The sequence below is a fragment of the Gymnoscopelus microlampas genome (genome assembly GCF_963454915.1).
Source record: "Gymnoscopelus microlampas genome assembly, chromosome: 11".
Lineage (NCBI taxonomy): Eukaryota > Metazoa > Chordata > Actinopteri > Myctophiformes > Myctophidae > Gymnoscopelus > Gymnoscopelus microlampas.
The window spans coordinates 9,226,104-9,246,865 of record NC_139948.1 but is presented as its reverse complement, the minus strand read 5'-3'; the positions used below and the strand labels follow the sequence as shown (position 1 = coordinate 9,246,865).

At 42.3% G+C, this 20,762-nt stretch overlaps 1 protein-coding gene across 1 annotated transcript in view; it reads left to right on the top strand.

The window, feature by feature from the left end:
• Nucleotides 1–7,189: 7,189 nt before the first annotated feature.
• Nucleotides 7,190–20,762, top strand: part of LOC311054548 (shisa family member 6) — a gene marked incomplete at both ends in the record, with an annotated part of 150,821 nt that continues 137,248 nt past the window's right edge. Inside the window, one exon of the mRNA XM_084070559.1 lies at nt 7,190–7,809. Within this exon, the coding sequence (XP_083926685.1) occupies nt 7,190–7,809 (620 nt within the window). The remainder of the gene's footprint in view (nt 7,810–20,762) is intronic.

Below are 20,762 nucleotides of genomic sequence, written 5' to 3'. Positions count from 1 at the left end.
AATAATTGCTCCATTGATTAGAGATTGATAATTCAAAATATGCTCCTCATTGACTTGCATTGTACGGTAAAACAGCTCTCAAAGTCACTCTTTTAGCACATAAATGAACCCAAACACAGCTGATTCAGACAATATAGAGCATCACCAAACCCAGTACTGTTTTTTTTTTTTATAAAAATGTCAACTTCCTGTTGATTTTACTATTTGAAGATCTGGATCCGGATCCGCCGATCCAGTCCGGGTTTTCTACTTATTAAAAATGGCAAAATCAACAGGAAGTTGACATTTTTAATTTTTTTTAAAACACAGTACTGGGTTCGGTGATGTTCTATATTGTCTGAATCAACTTTGTTTGCGTTCGTTTTTGTGCTAAAAGAGTGACTTTGAGAGCAGTTTTACCGCACAATGTAAGTCAATGAGGAGCATATTTTGAATTATCAATTTCTAATCAATGGAGCAATTATTTTCTATTTCTTGCCCACCTTTGGAGTTACATCATGGCAAGGTAACTACACAACCCAAACCTCTACCAAAGTGGTCTTGCCCTTTAAGTAAAACTTTTTTTGGAAGATGTGCCTTGGTTTTTTCAACTGCACATTTCTGATGTAGCCACTTTTACTTTACTTGAGTATTTTTTTCCCCCACTATGTCAGAGGCAAATACTCCACTACAGTTATTTGAAGACTTTAGTTAGTGACTTTGCAGATTTTGATTATTAAAAAAAAACATTTAAGTAGCCTACTATTCTATATATCATCTATTCTAAAATAGCAGATCTACAAGCTCACAACGTGTGGCATCGTGACACATAGTGAGCTTGCAGATCTGCTATTTTCGACACATGTTGTGACATATTTTTAAACACTTGTGTGTGAAATTCATAACGAGTACTTTCACTTTGGTACTGTAAGTAAGTATCAATACTTTTGTGTTTTTACTCGTCACATTTTGGATACAGGACTTTTACATGTAAACAGAGTATTTCTACACTGTGGTGTTGCTACTTTTACCTAAAAAGTAAAAGTACTTGTTCTGCCACTGAGGTGGAGCCCGTGGTTCTACCTGTCAGAGCATTGTGCTGAGGCCAGCGCGTTGTGCGCTCTCTTAAGCTGTTAACCCATTCAAGCCAGGAACGCATCTCTGTCATTTTAGATTTCTTTGGCTATTGAAAAATAGCAGATATACAAGCTTGTAGATTTGCAATTCGATTTGAACATTTTGTGCGTATATATATTTTTTTTTTAATGTTTTTGTGTTTTATTTTTTTCATTTTTGTATTCAGATTTTTTTGTATTTTTTTTAAAAATACATGTATTTTAAAGCGAACACAAAAATATTTTGTTCCAGGGACTTCCCCCAGAAGCAAAGATTTCAGTTACAAATGTTCGCTTTAAAGATTTGCACACATTTTCACGATTTAAAAACAATAAATAGCAGATCTACAAGCTCATAGCGCGGCACTCTGTGCCGCGCTATGAGCTTGTAGATCTGCTATTTTTGAATAGCCAAAGAAATCTAAAAGTGACACAGACGCGTTCCCGGTCTAAATGGGTTAAACGTTAATGGACAATCCCTCTTCCCCGTCCCGCTCAACACGCCACCTGACGTGTCACGTTTCTGACTGACAGAGCGACGGGGGGCTCATTTGCCGAGCGCTGTCGTCCGGAGCGCCCTGAAGCACGGTCGGGAGGCATTCGTCTGAAAAGCCCCATCGTCTTCATCGGTGCCCTCTTCTCGTCTCTTTGTCATGTTGTCTGACTGGCACACACAGTCAAGCACATGTCTTAAGTTGAACCCTATAGCGTCCCCTGTTCTGAAGGGGAACGGTCTGTGGAAATATCGCAGATCTTTTTGATCAGCAATTCACTTTTGTGAAGCAATTTTGTGTAGAGAGGGATATAAGATCTAGTACAGTAGGCCTTTATAGATCCCTAGCAATCCTACTGTACTTCATAGACCTAGGTGCCCTATTCCCAGCCTTACTCATCCACGAAGAGAAAAGCCCATGGTCACGACCGAAAGCAGCGAGTGCCTATGGGGGCGGGACTTCCGCCGTGCGTATTTCCCCCGGAAACAATCTTTTTCGACCAATCGCAACACTCGTTTCATTCACAGAGCAGGTAAACAGATTTGTAAAGCGTCAATGTCATTTCCTTGGGCGGTACTTCCGCCAAATTCCGGTACTTCCGTTTAGACGCTCAACTGACTAGGTCTTGCCCAGCGTGGGGTCCACCAGGTGTCTTTACTTGGCCCCAGCTTTTTTCCCCTTTACACAGAGAAATCGCAGTAAAAATAGCCGATCTACAAGTAGATCTGCTTGGGCTCAGGTGTTGTCATTGTACGAAGGGGGGCTAAAATGATAAAAGTCTGTGAACCACTGCAACACTAACACTCTGGGATTTGCTGTGCAAGAGGGGTTGGAAAGCTGGAGTTCAAAGGCCTCCTCAGGCACATCTCCTCATTTGCATGTTCTTTCTGTTTTCCCCCTCCCCAGCTTATCTAAGTGATATGATGACCCTATATACAGTTTGAGATGAGTGGCTGGTTATAATTGCCCTGGGTGACTTTTGAGTCAGAAGAAGACAGTGGTTAATAGTGCAATAGCTCCCATGTGGATCTCTGATATCAACTGTCCAGTCTTTGACATAAGTCAACTACAGTGGTCGAAGAAGTTTGCTTTACTTAAGTAAAAGTAGCAATACTGTACCACAATGTAGAAATACATTGTTACTAATTGGTCATTCGAAATTTGACTTCGGTAAATGTACAAACGTATTGACATCAACATATGCTTAAAGGGTAAGACCACTTTGGTAGAGGTTTGGGTTGTGTAGTTACCTTGCCATGATGTAACTCCAAAGGTGGGCAAGAAATCAAAAATAATTGCTCCATTGATTAGAAATTGATAATTCAAAATATGCTCCTCATTGACTTACATTGTACGGTAAAACAGCTCTCAAAGTCACTCTTTTAGCACATAAATGAACCCAAACATAGCTGATTCAGACAATATAGAGCATCACCAAACCCAGTACTGTTTTTTTTATTTATAAAAATGTCAACTTCCTGTTGATTTTACTATTTGAAGATCTGGATCCGGATCCGCCGATCCAGTCCGGGTTTTCTACTTATTAAAAATGGCAAAATCAACAGGAAGTTGACATTTTTATTTAAAAAACAAACAGTACTGGGTTTGGTGATGTTCTATATTGTCTGAATCAACTTTGTTTGCGTTCGTTTCTGTGCTAAAAGAGTGCCTTTGAGAGCAATTTTACCGTACAATGTAAGTCAATGAGGAGCATATTTTGAATTATCAATTTCTAATCAATGGAGCAATTCTTTTTTATTTCTTGCCCACCTTTGGAGTTACATCATGGCAAGGTAACTACACAACCCAAACCTCTACCAAAGTGGTCTTACCCTTTAAAGAGCTAGTTACAATATTACTATAGTTACAAACTAGTAAATGTGCAGTGGTTGGAGGTGGTCTCCCCACTCTTCCATTGAGACATTTACACCCTAGGTGTCACTGGTTGACAAGTAGCACTGCCTGAAGCTCTAAATGCAATATGACCCCTGGCCAGGCAGGGATCCCCTCTTTGAAATGTGGTCGGAAGGCGCGTGGATTCCCACACGCTGGAATCTTCGGTTCTCGAGCCACGTGGCCCATATAGGGCAGGATATCCACCACTGATAGGCTCTTTGAAGTTTAGGGAGAAGCACCAGCAGGACGTCCAACAGTTATTTCCCCCAAACCATCAGAACCCTGAACGCTCGCCATATACTGCCCCCATAATCTTGAGAGATGGATAGCACTTTTGAATACTGTATCTGTACTGCACTTGAATGCATCAGCACTTTTTTTTTAACCAATATTGTCTTCTCTCTCTACTTTTTAATGCTCCCAAAATGGCTTTGCCTCTTTTTAATGTGCCGTTGTTCAAGCACCATGAGTTGCGGGGATGGTATTTTGCTCCCCTGTATGCCTAGGGTGTATTGTGGAAGTGACAATAAAACTGATTCTGATTGGGTCCCATTTGTATAGTATTTGGTACGACCCGGCCGGGGGATTGAACCCTGATCTCTCTGGCTCTGGCTGATACGGCAGCCAGAGTTTTAACAAAGACCAAGATGAGAGAACATATCACTTAACCAGTTTTAGCATCTTTACACTGGCTCCCGATAATTGCTTAGCACCTTCCTAACTTTCTGAATGCCTGCCAAAATATGTTCCAACCTGTCTCCTTAGGTCATCTATAGCGCTGGCCTCCTCGAGGTGCCAAAAATGAATTATAAAAAACATGGCGAAGCAGCTTCTGCTTTTATGGGCCAACGGCCTGGAACAAGCTCCCATTACATATAAGACAGGCAACGACCATATACTGTAGCTTTAAAAGCAATCCCAAGACAGACTTTTTGTCTCCGCCAGGCAGAAAGGCATGGCCGAGACTATGTTTTGCACCCTGTCTGTTACTCCTAAAAATTCATTCCAAACGTCACGCAAATCGGTGCACATTATATAATCAAGTGATCAAGACAGATCCGTCCGATCTTTCATATTCCATCCTGATTGGCGTAATTCCGAACATTGCTGGCCCATACTAACCTACCTGACCTGGCGGAGACCTGTGCTCCAAGGAGCAAGGTGCTATACAAATAACGTTTATTATTATTTGTTTTAACTTGTTTGTGACAAAGCCACATTGACAGTGATAGTTGATTTGTAGCACATTCCATATACAGGTATCCACGTTTTGTATTTGTTATTTTAGTTGTCGTGTACATAGGGAATATGAATGTATTAAATATTGATATTATCTGTCTGTATGTATGTGCTACCCCCCATGTTCATGATATATTCTGTCAATAAAACATCAATCAATCAATCAATCAATCAATCAATCAATCAATCAATCAATCAATCAAATATTACAGGCAAATATAGGTACACTTTTCTCTGACTGACAACTGAGGTCCATTTCTACCCTTTCAGAGTTAAATTCCCCATCTGCTGCTTCAAGCAAATGGAACAACTTGGCAAAGATTATTAGGCAAAGTATATTATAGTATTATTATTTTTTATTCCTAACCAACTTGTAGATAGGAAATCTATTGTAGCCTATTACTACAACAACCCACATTATGAAACACTCCTCTCAGAAACAGCCTGCATAGGACTTTCGAAAGTAACTGACTTCTACTTTACTTGAGTGTTTCCACGTGTAATAGCTGTATGCAATAAAACCCTCCCTGTAATGGATGATTCACTTGTAAATCAGACAGTGCAGGAATGTAACCAAATGGACCCTTAAAGGGTCATGCACTCTCTGAGTTATATGAACACATGATCTACGGTGTATTCATTTTCTGAATCCCTCACTCGCAACGCCAGCCATTTGCTTTGCACATGCAGGCAGGCAAACGCAGCGACAGGCGATGTGACTGGCAGTGGTGGGGAAAGTAATCCATGTAGAAATAGGCTACTCTGTTACAAGTAAAAATACGGTATTCAAAATGTACTTGAGTAAAGGTACAAAAGAGCAGTGGCATCAAAATGCACTTAAAGTACCAAAAGTAGAACTTACTCATTATGCAGAATGTCCCATTTCACAAGTTTTCAAATGTATACAAATCTTTTGAAAATATCAGATCTACAAGCTCACAATGAGTACATCTGCTATTTTCAAATGGCCAAAATGTATATAGGGCTGAAGTGGTTAATGTATGTTTTGTAATAACAATCCAAATCTACTAAGTAACTAATAACTAAAGTTTAGTAAAAAGTACGATATTTGCCTCTGAGATGTATAGTGGAATAGAAGTAAAAGTACTAATACAGTACTTCAATATTGTACTTAAGTACAGTACTTGATGGATAACAATTAACTGACGTATACCTGAATCTGTGACGAGGTGGGGGGGGGGGGAGAGAGAGAGAGAGAGAGAGAGAGAGAGAGAGAGAGAGAGAGAGAGAGAGAGAGAGAGCGAGCGAGCGCGAGCGAGCGACAGTCCGGTCTTGCCTCCTCGTGTCTTTCTAAGGTTCTTGGATTCAGTGCAGACAGGCGGCCAGTCGCAGGGCACCGTCTGACCGTCTGTTGTTGTACATAATATATACATGTTGTTGTATACCAGCCTATACTCAACGCTCTGTATCTTCCACTGTAACAAAGTTTAGGATCAAACCCCCACTCGTTTGTATGGGGAACAACGAAGACGGCACATTTGCTGTAAGGTAAGGGAACAATTGATGTTGTGATATGTTTTTTAAAATATCAATTGTGTCATGTGTTTTGCTAGGTTGCATACATAATAACGAGCTATCGGAAGTCATTATAATAGATATAGCTATAATAATAATGTAATTAATAATAATGCATTCAAGGAAGAAAGGTCTCATTTATGTTGGCCAAAGTCAGCTGCGGCGCTGTCCGGGGTGCTGAAACGGCTTGGTGTAATTAAACGGGACTATTGCTGATAAATCCTGAGCGTCAATTTAACTCTGACAGCGTGCAAATGTGACCAAATGGACCCGCCAGGGTCCATTTGGTCACATTTGCACGCTGTCAGAGTTACACAATGCATAAACTATCACGTTAGGATTGTAGGCTATACTGTCCTTACTCTAGTAAAGAAGTCGCTGTTTAATTGATCAGCCCCCGTCTGTGTGTCCGTTGTTTCACAGGACGCGATCAGAGTTTTCCCCTCAGTTCTTGGTAAAGAACAGAACTCTCGGATCAGCTCTTTGAGGGGGTCGAACCCTCCACCCCCCCCCACCCCCCTCCACCCTCCACCACCACCCCAACACCACCGGATGACCGCAACTAAGAACTCCACTTTGGCCGCGCCACACGCGCTATAACGCTTGCTGCTTCTCCTCCATGCAACAACAACTCAACTGTCTGCGCGGGGGGGTTCGATTATCTCTTTCTTACAGCGGCGCAGACCTGAAGCAATGACACATGTTGACCAACAACAACACCACCACCACCACCACCACCACCAGTCCGCTGGAAGGGAACCATGCATCAGCAACTCCCGCGAAGAAAACCGGGCAACTAATAAAGGCTCAACCGCTCGGTAAGTAAAGAAAGAAAGTTGGGGGTGGAGTGGATTGGAAACGGCAACAACAACAACAAAAAAAAAGAAGAGTAAAACTGAAGAGAGTGGAGGAAAAGACACGGACAGAGCGATGGGGATAAAACATCTCCTGCTGCTTTTCATCTACTTGGACCCGCTGAACGTTCTGTGCGCCGCGGCGCAGAACGTCAAGAAGAGCAAGCCGCCTCCGAAGAGGAACCAGCGGAACCAGATGACCGGCAACGGCACCGCGGTCCCCGCCGCCGCTCCCGGCGCTCCCCCCGGCAGCGGCGGCGGTGGCGGCCCGGGCAGGGGGGGTCGGGGCGGCGGAGGGGGAATCACCACCCAGGTGCAGGCGCCCCCCGCCGGCCTCCAGCACGACACCTGCCTCGGCTACTACGACGTGAGTGGCGCGCTCGACAAGGAGTTCTCGTGCAACAACACGGACCACCGCTACTGCTGCGGCAGCTGCTTCCTGCGCTTCTGCTGCGCGGACAAGAGCAAGCGCGTGGAGCAGAAGGCGTGCACCAACTACAACACGCCCGACTGGATCAAGACGCAGCCGCCCTCGCCGGCGCCCTCGGGCCAAACGTACGACCCGGCGCTCGACCAGACCAACGCCACCGTCTACATCACCTGCGGCGTCGTCTCGGTTATCGCGCTCATCGGGATCTTGGCGAAGGTCGCCTACGACAAAGCCACCAAGCCGCCGCAGGAGATGAACGTCCATAGGTGAGTCACTGATCCTATTTCAATACTACACTACACTACACTACACTACACTACTATACTGCTAAATTGTGTGTTCAATTGTAGCTCTTGAGTGTGTGCGAATGTAACCAAATGGACCCATTTGGTTACATTTTGCACACACACTCAGTTACAGTATGGTGGAGCTGTCCTTGATTGAAGAAATCCTTAGTCGACTAATACCCACTAATAGAAATGTGTCGACTAATTGATTAGATGATTCAACTTGGTGTTGGTGCTCTTAACTTGGTATTGGTACTCTGAGTGTGTGCGAATGTAACCAAATGGACCCTTATGGGTTCATTTGATTAGATGATTTAACTTGGTATTGGTACTCTTAACTTGGTATTGGTACTCTTGAGTGTGTGCAAATGGACCCTTATGGGTCCATTTGGTTACATTCGCACACACTCAGAGTTACTGTATGGTGGGGCTGTCCTTGACTGAAGAAAGCCTTAGTCGACTAATACTAATAGAAATGTGTCGACTAATTGATTAGAGGATGTAACTTGGTGTTGGGTTTGCTGCATACAGTCATGCAGAGAGAGCAGCCTGTTCAGGTTGGTGTGGTTTAGAACTGAACAATATAATGTTGATTTGAAAGTTATACTGGCAGAATTAAAGGGTTACAGCTAAAGTATTACAATAGATGCATATGCTATGGTGGGGAAAAAAATAATTTAAAGATATGGGTAAGTGAAACGTTTTCTTGTTTTGTTAAAAGGTTAAAGCACTATGTTCTGATCATTGGTATAGTGTTTGTTCAGTAACAGGGGTCTCCCCGTCTCTCCAGCTCTTTAATAAACATACAAAAAATATTTTCAGATAGGTGACAAAATGTAAGCCAATCAGGAGAGAGTACCGATTTATCATCAGCTTCATTTTTATAGTGTTCCAGTTCCAATTGTGTCTGCTCATTTCTTTGTGTCATCACTTCCAATTGCACTTGTTTAATCTGTATCCTGTCTGAGTTCTCAATCCTGATTGGATAGAATTGGTATCCTGACCTGAAAATGCATTTTCTGTTGAATATAGAGCTGGAGAGACATGGAGACTCCTCTTACTGAACAAACACTCTATAGCAATGAGTACTATCAGAATATAGAGCTATTTAACACTTATTTTAACCAAAGAAAATCACTTACCCTGCCTTTAACCATCATCCAATTTGACTAAAAGCACAGACCAATTAATTGATTCATGGACTACAGAGGACAGCCCTACATTTCCAAAGCAGCTCTACTAGATGCTTTGGCATGTTGAAAAAAAAGTAATTTACTCATGTGTGTTGTCTCCGGTGGTGACTATTGCATCATCTAATGCTTTGGCGTGAAATGTGATTAAGCATGCTGTGTAGTTTGTCGACGCCCTGTAGGGCCTGTACCAGTAGGAAAGGGGACGTTTGAACTCGATCCAAACTCTCTAAGCACCACTTCAAACAGTTAAGTCAAAATCACTGGTTCGTGTGGCCTGTGAGAACATTAGATGTCCTTTTTCCTCCTAAAATAAGGTTGGCTGCCCGTGACCACAGAGCATTGCCTTTTTTAGCAACACGCTGTCTTTCGACAGTATGTACCAGCACTCTACTCTTTGTATCTAAAGATTGTATGCCTGCATGAATGAATGAATGAATGAATCATTTTATTTTTGTGTCTGGCTGCCTCGTCACAGCCCATCCCTTATCCCTTACGGCAGTGGTTCTCAAACTTTTTCATGTATTTGTATTGCATGTATTTGGCCGTCGACCCCCATCTCAAATATTATGTTCCAGTGACCCCCAGAAGCAAAGATTTGAGTTACAAAAATATATACATATTAAAAGGTTTGCACACATTTTCACAATTTTTCTAAAAATAGCAGATCTACAAGCTCATAGCGCGGCACTCGGTGCAGCGCTATGAGCTTGTAGATCTGCTATTTTTGAATAGCCAAAGTATAAAAGGTTAAAATTATTGTGATGCTATATTAACACATTTTGCTGGGGACCCCCTGGAACCCCCTCAAGGACCCCTGGGGGTCCCCGGACCCCACTTTGAGAATCAATGCCTTACGGGATGGGCTTAAATTCGACAAATTTGACCACCCAACAATGTGCTGGTGGTCATCATGGCTATGGTACAAATTATTTATCCTATGGAATAAAATACGAATTGAGCGATCATTTGTCTCTACACCAAGATTACAGACAAGATGTGAGGTCCTTGTTCCTTTTTCATGAATTTAGGTCAGTGCATTTCTATCGGCTAGGGCAATGGTTCTAAAAAGTGGGGTCCGGGGACCCCCAGGGGTCCTTGAGGGGGTTCCAGGGGGTCGCCAGCGAAATGTGTTAATATAGCATCACCATCAACCACTTGAATTACATGTTTAACATACATCTTCTCTTCCTCTAAGGACAGTATCCTACGTGATAGTTTATGCATGTGTAACTCTGACAGTGTGCAAATTGTGATACACACACAATTTGCACACTGTCATCGTTACATTGACGCTCAGGATTTATCAGCTTCTGCACAAAGCCTTTTCAGATGGGGGGGGGGGCAAATACATATCATTTTGGGGGTCCATGACATGACAAAAGTTTGAGTACCACTGGGCATGATTCCATAGCCATCAACAAAGACATCCGATGATGGAATGTCTCCTGGGTGTGTGTGTGTGTGTGTGTGTGCAGTGGTCCAATCCTTCCAGCAGAGATCTATCTATAGACCAGGGGGTTCCAAACTGCTGCATGCCAAGGACCCCCAAATAGCCCAATCTACAAGCTTGCAGCGTGACGTGTTGTGTGTTGCGCGACACCGTTGTATGTCAAAGTATAAAATACAAGGATTAAGTGTGTTGAAAGTGGTTACACTGACACAAGAATGTTATGATAATATTCATTCATTCATTCACGTTTTATTCACAATTCTGATTGCCCCCCCCACCCAGGGACCCCCAGAAGAGAAGATTTGTGCAAAAAACAAAAAAAAAGAAATGTATGCAACATTTTCCAATACTTTCAAGATCTATGAAAAAAAGATACCCCCTGGACCCCCACCCCCACTGGATCCCACCAAGGACCCCCCACTTTGAGAACTATACTGCTATAGACAGTAGAGAGTAGAATCCATGCCAGGCTTTGTGATCTGGGGGGGGGGGGGGCGGGGGGTTTGGAGATGCTTTCATTTCGTAGCAACTGCCTGCAACATTTTCAATTTGTTCACAAAACGTTCTTTTTTATATTTCTGTCAAAGGAAGTGGTATACTGATAGCCTGGAGCAGTCTCCAGTCATGTTGATTCCAGTCGGCCTTGGAAGCGGTGATCTTAATTGGTCTCTGTAGATTTTACACTGCAGCTCCTTTTTTTTTTGTTTTATTATTATTTCTCAACAGCAAGTGGACTTAACCGCACTGCAAAATCCTCAGTGTTAATTCAAACACGTGTTACTCCAAGAGTGTAGGGTCTCGGAGTTGAAGATAATACTTTACCTTTTTTTAGGGTACAAGTCGTTTAGTGGTTCTAAATATTTTCAGGCCAAGCACTTGGACGTGTAGGAGTTGAGGCATTACATTTAGTTTGACTCGGTTCCACAGATAAATATTGTGAAAATAGCAGATCTACAAGCTCACAACGGCTATTTTCACCGGCTATTTTCAAAATGTTCGCCTCTTACTTATATTATTTGACAATTTGGCCTATGTTTGACCAGTTGTTATAGAATGACTATTCTACTGTATAACAACGGGTCAAACATAACAACTGTTGATTACTGATGATGCAGCAATGGTTTAATTTCTCTTCTTTCTTTTTTTAAGGTATTAAAAAGGTCTTAAAAGTCCTTAAATGGTCACTTTACTGTCATCTGGGGGGACCCCATCATGTGCGGACCCCCTGGGGGTCCTGACCCACAGGTTGAGTTAAAGAACCACTGCTGTAGGGTACATTGTAAATGGTAAATGGTGCATTTATATAGCGCTCCTATCCGAAGTGCTTTACATTGATTGTGCCATTAACCCATTCACACACACATTCATACACCGATGGCGGAGGAAACCATGCAAGGCACCAACCTGCTCACCGGGAGCAATTAGGGGTTCAGCGTCTTGCTCAAGGACACTTCAACACATTAACTCTAGGGGAGCGCCCCAGCCCGGGATCGAACTGGGAACCTTGCGGTTTTACAGTTCACTCTACCCAGCCACTCTACCCCTGAGCCACTGCCGCCCCATTGTATGTACCTTGTATCTCGTATGAGTGCATGTGTCCATGTTCTATGTCCAGCGTATGGCGTACATATGGCTGAGGCATGTGGATGGCGCTAGGACCAATCCCCCTTAGCCAGATCTACAAGCTCATGAGCTTGTAGATCTGCTATTTCTTTTCTTTTTTTCAAATCGTGAAAATGTGTACACATCTTTGAATACATAATGTTTTTTTAAGCGAACATTTTTAACTCAAATCTTTGCTTCTGGGTATTCTACAAATAATCTTCTAAATAAAACAGTTTTCTGAAACACTTGTTGCTATAATATCAGTGGTTCTCAATCGTTTTCATGTCAAGGACCCCCAGAATTACAGGCATTTCGCCGCGGACCCCCATCTCAAAATATTTAGTTAGGCCCTCAGAAGAAAAGATTTTAGTTACACATGTTTGCTATATTTAAAGATTTGCAGAAGTGTTCATGATGTTTCCAAAAATAGCAGATCTACAAGCTCATAGCGCGGCACTCGGTGCCGCGCTATGAGCTTTTAGATCTGCTATTTTTGAAGTGGTTAAAATCCAAAAGGACAGATGCGTTCCCGGTCTATAATGGGTTAACTCTCGAGAGTGTCAAAACAAAATGGACCGTAATAAGTTAAATTGTCACTCAGGATTTAGCCTTCTCGAGGCTGGCGTATATCCGTGCAAATCCTGCAGCATTTCTCATCACGTCTTCTTGAACTAAAACTGAACACAAAGTTCCCATCTGAACCGCAGCTTGTGAAGTTTGAGTGACGCAAGAGGGGTGTGGGGCGGAAGAAAGTATATGCTTTTTTAAATTTGGCGTGGGAGTAGTTTAATTGGGCCTAACCAGTTCTAACCAGAACCACCAGCCTCGGGGTTGATGGCTTTAAGAGGCAGCTAATAACACACTTCTATGACCTTTCCTTTATCCGATCTCCTTTTAACCTATTTAGACCGGGAACGCATCTGTGTGTCATTTTTAGATTTCTTTGGGCTATTCAAAAACAGCAGATCGAGCTTGTAGATCTGCTTCTTTTTTTTTTTTTATCGTGGAAAATGTGTGCAAATCTTTAAATATATATATTTAAATATATATTTTAAAGCAAACATTTGTAACTCAAATCTTTGCTTCTGGGAATTCAACAAATGCCTTCTAAACAGCTTTCTGAAAGACGTATGTCGCTATACTTTTCCATGTCAAGGACCGAAATTACAGGGACTTAACATGGAACTTTTACAGGGACCCCCCCCAGCTTTTACAGGGACCCCCCCCAGAAGCACAGATCGGAGTTAAAAATGTTCGTCTTTAAACATATATTCAAAGATTTGCCACAAGTTTCCACAATTTTTCAAAAATAGCAGAACTACAAGCTCGTAGCGCGGCACTCAGTGCCGCGCTATGAGCTTGTAGATCTGCTATTTTTGAATAGCCAAAGAAATCTTAAAAAAGACACACAAACGCGTTCCCGGTCTTAATGGGTTAACTGATTTTACCCTTTAATTTCACTGTTTTAATTTCACTCGCGGCTAGACTTGAACTTATTGCTTTGTTTGACCTGTGTTTTTAACTTGAACGTAAAGCCCTTTGAGTTACATTTATGTCTGAAAGGTGCTCCATAAATAAAGGGTATTAGTATTACTGTTCCCAGTCTGAGAGACAGCTTTGGATCAAGACACCATTGTCACTTATTTACTGTAGCTGCAACCTCACAATGACAGGACGTTGCCAATAAGACGTATTTGTCAACTGTAGGAGGCTATCGATGATTGAACACTGTCAGATATTGGTCATGTAGCCATGGGTGCCTGCTGGCTTGGAAATGCTATGGGAGATTACTTGGTTGCTCAGAGCATTGGTTCTCAAAGTGGGGTCCGGGGACCCCCAGGGGTCCTTGGGGGGGGTTCCAGGGGGTCCCCAGCGAAATGTGTTAATATAGCGTCACAATCATTTTTACCGCTTAGCTTTGGCTTTTCAAAAATAGCAGATCTACAAGTTCATGAGCTTGTAGATCTGCTATTTCTTTGTTTAAATCTTGAAAATGTGTGCAAATCTTTAAATATATATGTTTTACAGGCGAACATTTTTAAGACAAATCTTTGCTTCTGGGGGTCCCTGGCACAACATATTTTCAGGTGGGGGTCTGTGGCTAAATACATATCAATTTGGGGGTCCTTGGAACGAAAAAGATTGAGAACCACCACTGGCTTAGAGCAGTGGTTCTCCAATCTGGGAACCCATTGTAAAAAAAAAAAAAGGAAATCTGTCTTGAGAGATTAGTGGTTCTCAAACGTTTTCATCTCAAGGACCCCCAAAGTGTGTTCTGGCCACGGATTCCCCGTCTGGAAAGAATTTGTGCCAGGGAACGCACACAAGATTTAAGTTGTTGAAATTCAGAATGTATCCCTTTTTTCCTCCTTTTAAAAGGAAAAATAGAAGATCTACAAGCTCACAAGCTTGTAGCCGATGTCATTTGTATTGGGTTGAAGTAGTTAAACCGTTTTTGATGCTATATTAACTCGTTTGGCCGGGGACCCCCTTGAACAAGGACCCCTGGGGGTCCCCGGCCCCCACTTTGAGAACCACTGGCTTATACAGGCCCCATCTGGTACGAAAACCTAAATCTGTCCAATGACATCAGAGCAGAAGACAGATGCTTTTCCAGTGAAGAACAATTACTTACAGACCGACTGAATATTTTACTCGAAGGTCAATCGACCTGTTTATAGATTGGCGTTGTGAGAAAGCACAAGAAAAGCCTTAGTGTGCAAAACAAACCTTTTCCTGATGAAAAGCATAAATAAGATCATGCCAATACACAGCGGTGGACAGTAACAAAGTACATTTACTTGAGTACTATATACTCACATACATTCTTTAGTTTTTTTTACTATGTGTACTTTAACTCAAGTACGCCAGACACGACAATGTTATTTTGACGCTATATTAAAGAGGTGGTGCCATGGTTTTGCACTTTTTCTGTTTTTCATGTATCTATGAGATTGATAGAACTTCATTAAGCCCCCTGGTGGTGTTTTTATGGTGTTTTATGTCTTCTCTGACTATTTTGAGTTTCTACCCGGAGGCTGAAACCTTGAGGGTCAAACGTGCCAATAGAAAAACAGCGCTTTAGTGACATAGTAAAGATATACCCTCCCCCTCATTATCATAACACAACAGGTGTGGGCATGAGGAGGAGGAGGGACTAGGACAGGTGGGTGGTGCTAAGGTGGTGGAGGAGGTGCTAAGGTGAGAACCAGGTATACCTAATGAACTGGAGGCGTGTCCACATAAAAACATAATTTTAACAATTTCTGTACACTTTTTTAAAAAAAATCTTCCTCCTAGTATAACCATAATACCTGATGATTATGTTTTTGGGGGGGGGGGGGGGGGAATAAATCACGGCACCCCGTCTTTAACTAATTTGGTCGGGGACCCCCTTCAACCCCCTCAAGGACCCCTGGGTAGTAGCATCTATACTTTGACTCAGGTACTGGGGTTGAGCACTTTTTTCCAACAATGAGTGTATAGTAGGCATGCACAATATTGTTGTTATCGTGATATCATAATAACAATAATTCCTCAATATTATCGTGGAATGTCTATGCCGTCGTGGGCCTGTGACGGCATCTAAAATAGGTATTCAGGCCAAACAGTGTGTTGTATTATTTTGTTTGAACAGCAGCGGAATAATGAGAGTGAAACAGCCTCTACTTTGTAGCAACTCTCTGTCTGATAGCTTGGTTATTTAGCTAAACGTTAGCAGCTAACTTAGCTTTAGTCAAACAGTGCTGCCAGCTCTGTACCAAGACACACAAGCTAATGCGGCACGATGCCTCAAGGCAGCAGAGTGCATCTCATTATTCACATAGAACCATAGCATCCCAATTCTGAGCGTCTCACACTAAGTTAACCTTACCGTAATTTATTTTATATTTAGTTTTTTTTTATTTTGTGATGAATATCATATTGTGTACTGGTTATTGTGAACCTTTGGTATCGTTACATCCCTAGTATATATAGTTGCTAATCCCCATATCCCAGAGCTGACTTTCTGTCCACGGTTGTCAGCATAGATCATTGCTGTTCGTCGGGCAAAAACCTTGTATCTCCATAATTTCAACGTTATATTTTCCGTGAATGAATCCCCCCCCTACTTCAACACCTAACACCAAAATCAAATGGGTTGAGATCTGATCAAGCCAGGTCTCCCGAGGGGATGACTCCCCTATACTTCATCATAAAAGAGTGTCGCACCAAAGCAGTGACAACAGCAGATCTACAAGCTCACAACATGTCGCGTCGCCGCCACGTTGCGAGCTGGTAGATTGGCTATTTTCAGTACTTTAAAATGCTTGACCCATTGAGACCTGGAACGCATCTGTGTCACTTTTCGATTTCTTTAGGCTATTCAAAAATAGCTTGTAGATCTGCTATTTTTGTAAAATAGTGAAAATATGTGCAAATCTTTGAATATATATATTTTTTTCAAAGCGTTAGAATTTAGAAAACTAATGATAATAAAAAAAACGAGCGGTTTCCACCCGACAGCAATGAAAACGTCTCCAGCAAAGCCAGCTGACATCTATTCCGGGAGACATCGTTATGACAGCACTACCACCGAATGATCGTCGGAAAATAAACAGGTCGTAAAAAAGAAAAAAAGGCTATTGAGCGTGCCGCCGCGCACCGAGTATACTTTGCCTTCTCGTTTATTCGTCCTGGCTCCTCCGGCTCTCTCTCTTCCGTCTCTCTCTCTCTCTCTCTCTCTCTCTCTCTCTCTCTCTCTCTCTCTCTCTCTCTCTCCACACATCCCACACCAGTGTGTGTATATTCAAGTGGCGGCGTTAAGCATATCCACTTGAGAAGTGTGTGTGTGTGCCCCGTGGCTGGGGATATGGAGAGCGTTAACCCAGTCAATCCGGGGACGCATCTGTGTCATTTTAGATTTTTTTTTTTTAGCTATAACCATTATTTTGTACTTTGGGCTATTTTAGAAAAATTGCAATTTTTTTTCAAAGTTTGCAAATTTTTGCAAACTTTGAATATTAATTATTTGAATATTTTTTAAAGCAAATTTGTAAAATATGTTGTTCCAGGGACCTTCAGAGGCAAAGATTTAAGTCACAAATGTTCGCTTTAAAAAAAAATATATATATATATTCAAAGATTTGCACACATTTTCACCATTTTTCGAAAATAGCAGATCTACAAGCTCATAGCGCGGCACTCGGTGCCGCGCTATGAGCTTATATATCTGCTATTTTTTGAATAGCCAGAGAAATCTAAAAATGACACAGATGCGTTCCCTCCGGCCTGAACGCGTTAAGAGGACATAAACCTCTGGCGTCTAAGCGCTTATACTCAACGCAGCCACGGAGCGTTGTGAGCTTTATGGGCTTCTTTTATGAGATCTCAGTCTGTCGTTTAAAATAACCCGTTTAGACCGGGAACCGATATGCGTAACTATACCTTTCAATCTGCGAACCACTTTTGGGGTTGTTGTTGTTGCTATGTACAGTATATAACAACGTATTTTTGTTTTTAAACATTTTTGAATACATATTTGAAGTTGTTTAGAAAACTTATGTCAGGATTTAGAAGGCGTTTTTTAGAAGCGGCCTCAGTTCTAAATGGGATAAGAACCTTTTAGAGTTTTCGGAGTGTCCTGGATTGGCCCTCGGTGGTGGACAAAGTGCTCAACCCCGCAGTACTAGGCTCTATGCAAGGCAGCCATATTATCACTCCCTTCACAGGTGTTACCAATGATACTAATGAAGGCTCTGTTCCATTTAGAGTAGCACAGTGGTTCTCAGACTTTTTAATTCCCACGACCACCATAACTCTGAGAGTGTACAAATGGAACCAAATGGACCCTTACGGGTCCATTTGGTTCCATTTGTACACTCTCAGAGTTACACACCCGTAAGAGGCCATTTGGAAGGAATCATGAGGGTCCCTGAACCCCCAATTTTAAGACCCACTGGTGTTGCAGAGTGTTTCCAGTGAGCCAACATGCACAACATCAGCACCATGACTCTGTTTGACCAGAATGGAACAGAGCCCTCATTAGTATCATTGGCGACACCTGTGAATTTCTTCACAATATGGCTGCTGTGCATATAGATCCTCTTGAGTCAAAGTGTAGACTACTCCTGGTCAAATATTTATTCAACTACAATTGAAAGTTGCTCAGTCAGATTTGTGCTTGAGTTAAAGTACGGGAGTACATTTTTGTATACAAAATATCAATAATAGTTAAAATAGCCGACCTACAAGCTTACAATGTGTCACATTGCGACGCGTTGGCAGCTTTTAGATCTGGCATTTTTTCACTATATTTGAAATAAGGCATAAGTGGTTAATTCATAATGTACTTTTTCCCTTCCTAGAAATGTAGTGGAGTCAAAAGTAACAATTATCCAGGGGTGTACCTGCTGGCCTAGCGGTCCAGGCGCATACCACATAATGCTGGTAATTTAGCTTGACAGCGTGTCGCGGGTTCGACTCCTGATCCCGACGACCTTTGCTCTGTGTCCCCCCCCCCCCCCCCATCTCTCTCCCTATTTCCTGTCAGCCCAATATCCTATGAATAAAGGCAGAAAAAGCCCCAAAAATGTATTTAAAAAAAAAAGTATCCCAAAGTATCCTCAAATAATGTACTTAAGTACAGTACTGAGTAGGGCTTTCACGACTAGAGATTTTTACAGGTCGACTAATTTGACCCAGTGGTAGTCGACTAGTCGACTAGTCGAAATTTAAATTAAAAAAAAAAAATTAAAAAAAAAAAAAAAAAAAAAAAAGATTTTTTTTTTTTTTCTTTTCTTTTTTGGGTGGCACTGTTTTAATACCATCCTACTACTATATTACTATTATTATTATCTTCCTGCCCTTATTTTTATGGCGTTTTAAGGGAAGCGCTTCTGGCACAGCAGCACAGCACCACAGCAGCGTCTCCAAGGATCCCCATTGCCCAATAAAAGGCTTTTATTGGGCATGCTTTTGACCCCCTTTTGATAAAAAATAAAGTCAGGAGGATAATAATAATAGTAAGATGGGTCATTACTATAGCATTAAAAATTAAATTAAAAAAAAAAAAAAAAAAAAAAAAGTTTTTTTTTTTTTTTTTTTTTTCAACTATCAACTATCAACTAACAAGGTCGACTAGTGGTTATACTAGTCGACTAGTCGACTAGTCGACTAGTTGGTGAAAGCCCTAGTACTGAGGTAAATATCCTTCGTCACTGTCCACCCCAGTATATACTTGGCAAAGAATCATATACCTAAAAGATGAAGGAGTGCCTCTGCTCATTTCCGCCGGTTCTCTAAAACAGTGGTTCTCAAACTTTTTCGTGCCAAGGACCCCCAAAATGATATGTATTTGGCCGCGGACCCCCCATCTCAAAATATTTTGTTCCAGGGACCCCCAGAAGCAAAGATTTGAGTACGAACGTTCGCTTTAAAAGATATATACTCAAAGATTTGCAACCATTTTCAAGATTTTTCAAAAACAGCAGATCTACAAGCTCATAGCGCGGCACTCTGTGCCGCGCTATGAGCTTGTAGATCTGCTGTTTTTGAATAGCCAATGTATAAAATATGGATAAAGGGGTTCAAATGATTGTGACGCTTTATAAGTTAGCCGGGGGCCCCCTGGTATCCCCCCCAAGGACCCCTGGGGGTCCCCGGACCCCACTTTGAGAACCTTTTCTGGATCAGGGCCCACCTGAAAATGTGTTCGCGGCCCACCCATCGGGCCACTTGGTTAAGTGGTCAGACGGGTGCATTTTCAGAGCGTGTTCATTTTAGATCGGCTATTTTCAAATAAAATCTTGCGGGGAAATTATAATAAGCAGATCTGGCAGCCCTGGTGGTGACGCCCCCCCCCCCCCCCCCCCCCGCCCCCTCAGCGGAGCGGTGGGAGGACTGTGAGCAGAATGCCTGAGACGTTTGTTGGCGGGGTGACCTTTAGCCGTCTCGCCCGCGACCTTCACGGAGAGAGGCTGGAGGAAGAGATGCGGCTTGAAAGCTAAAGCCAGGCCATTGAAACAGGCCCAGCATTGATCACAACCTCTCCTCTGGAGCCCAGAGATATATGAGCGAGGTCGGGTGGAAAGACCTCGTATACGTTCAAAAACTGTATGCTTTTCAGGAAATGGAGAGAAAGGAAAAGAACCTGGTGTGTTTTTCCCTTTGGATCCAATGTAGATATAGTGTTTAGTCACAGTCTCTTGTTAATGCTTTTGATTGGTTCGAGACTTATCGCTCGCTCGCACGCACGCGCGCGCGCACACGCACGCACGCACGCACGCACGCACGCACGCACGCACGCACGCACACACACACACACACACACACACACTTTAACAGACAGACAGACGGACAGACAGACACAAAGAAAAATACAAACGCACACGCACACGCACACGCACACACACACACACACACACACACACACACACACACACACACACACACACACACACACACTTAAACACCCCTAAACACACTTTAACTGTCTATTTGTTTTTTTAATAGTTGAAAATAGATAGCAGATTTACAAGCTCACACGTAATGTGAGCTTGATAGTTCGGCCATCCGTGCTACTTTCTTACTCGACACTGTTCTACAACAAAGTAGGGCATTCAATTATGAGGGAGAAAAAAATAGATTAAAACGTTGAAATCTGGAGATACAAGGTTTTTGTCCGACAGCGGTGAATTCATGCT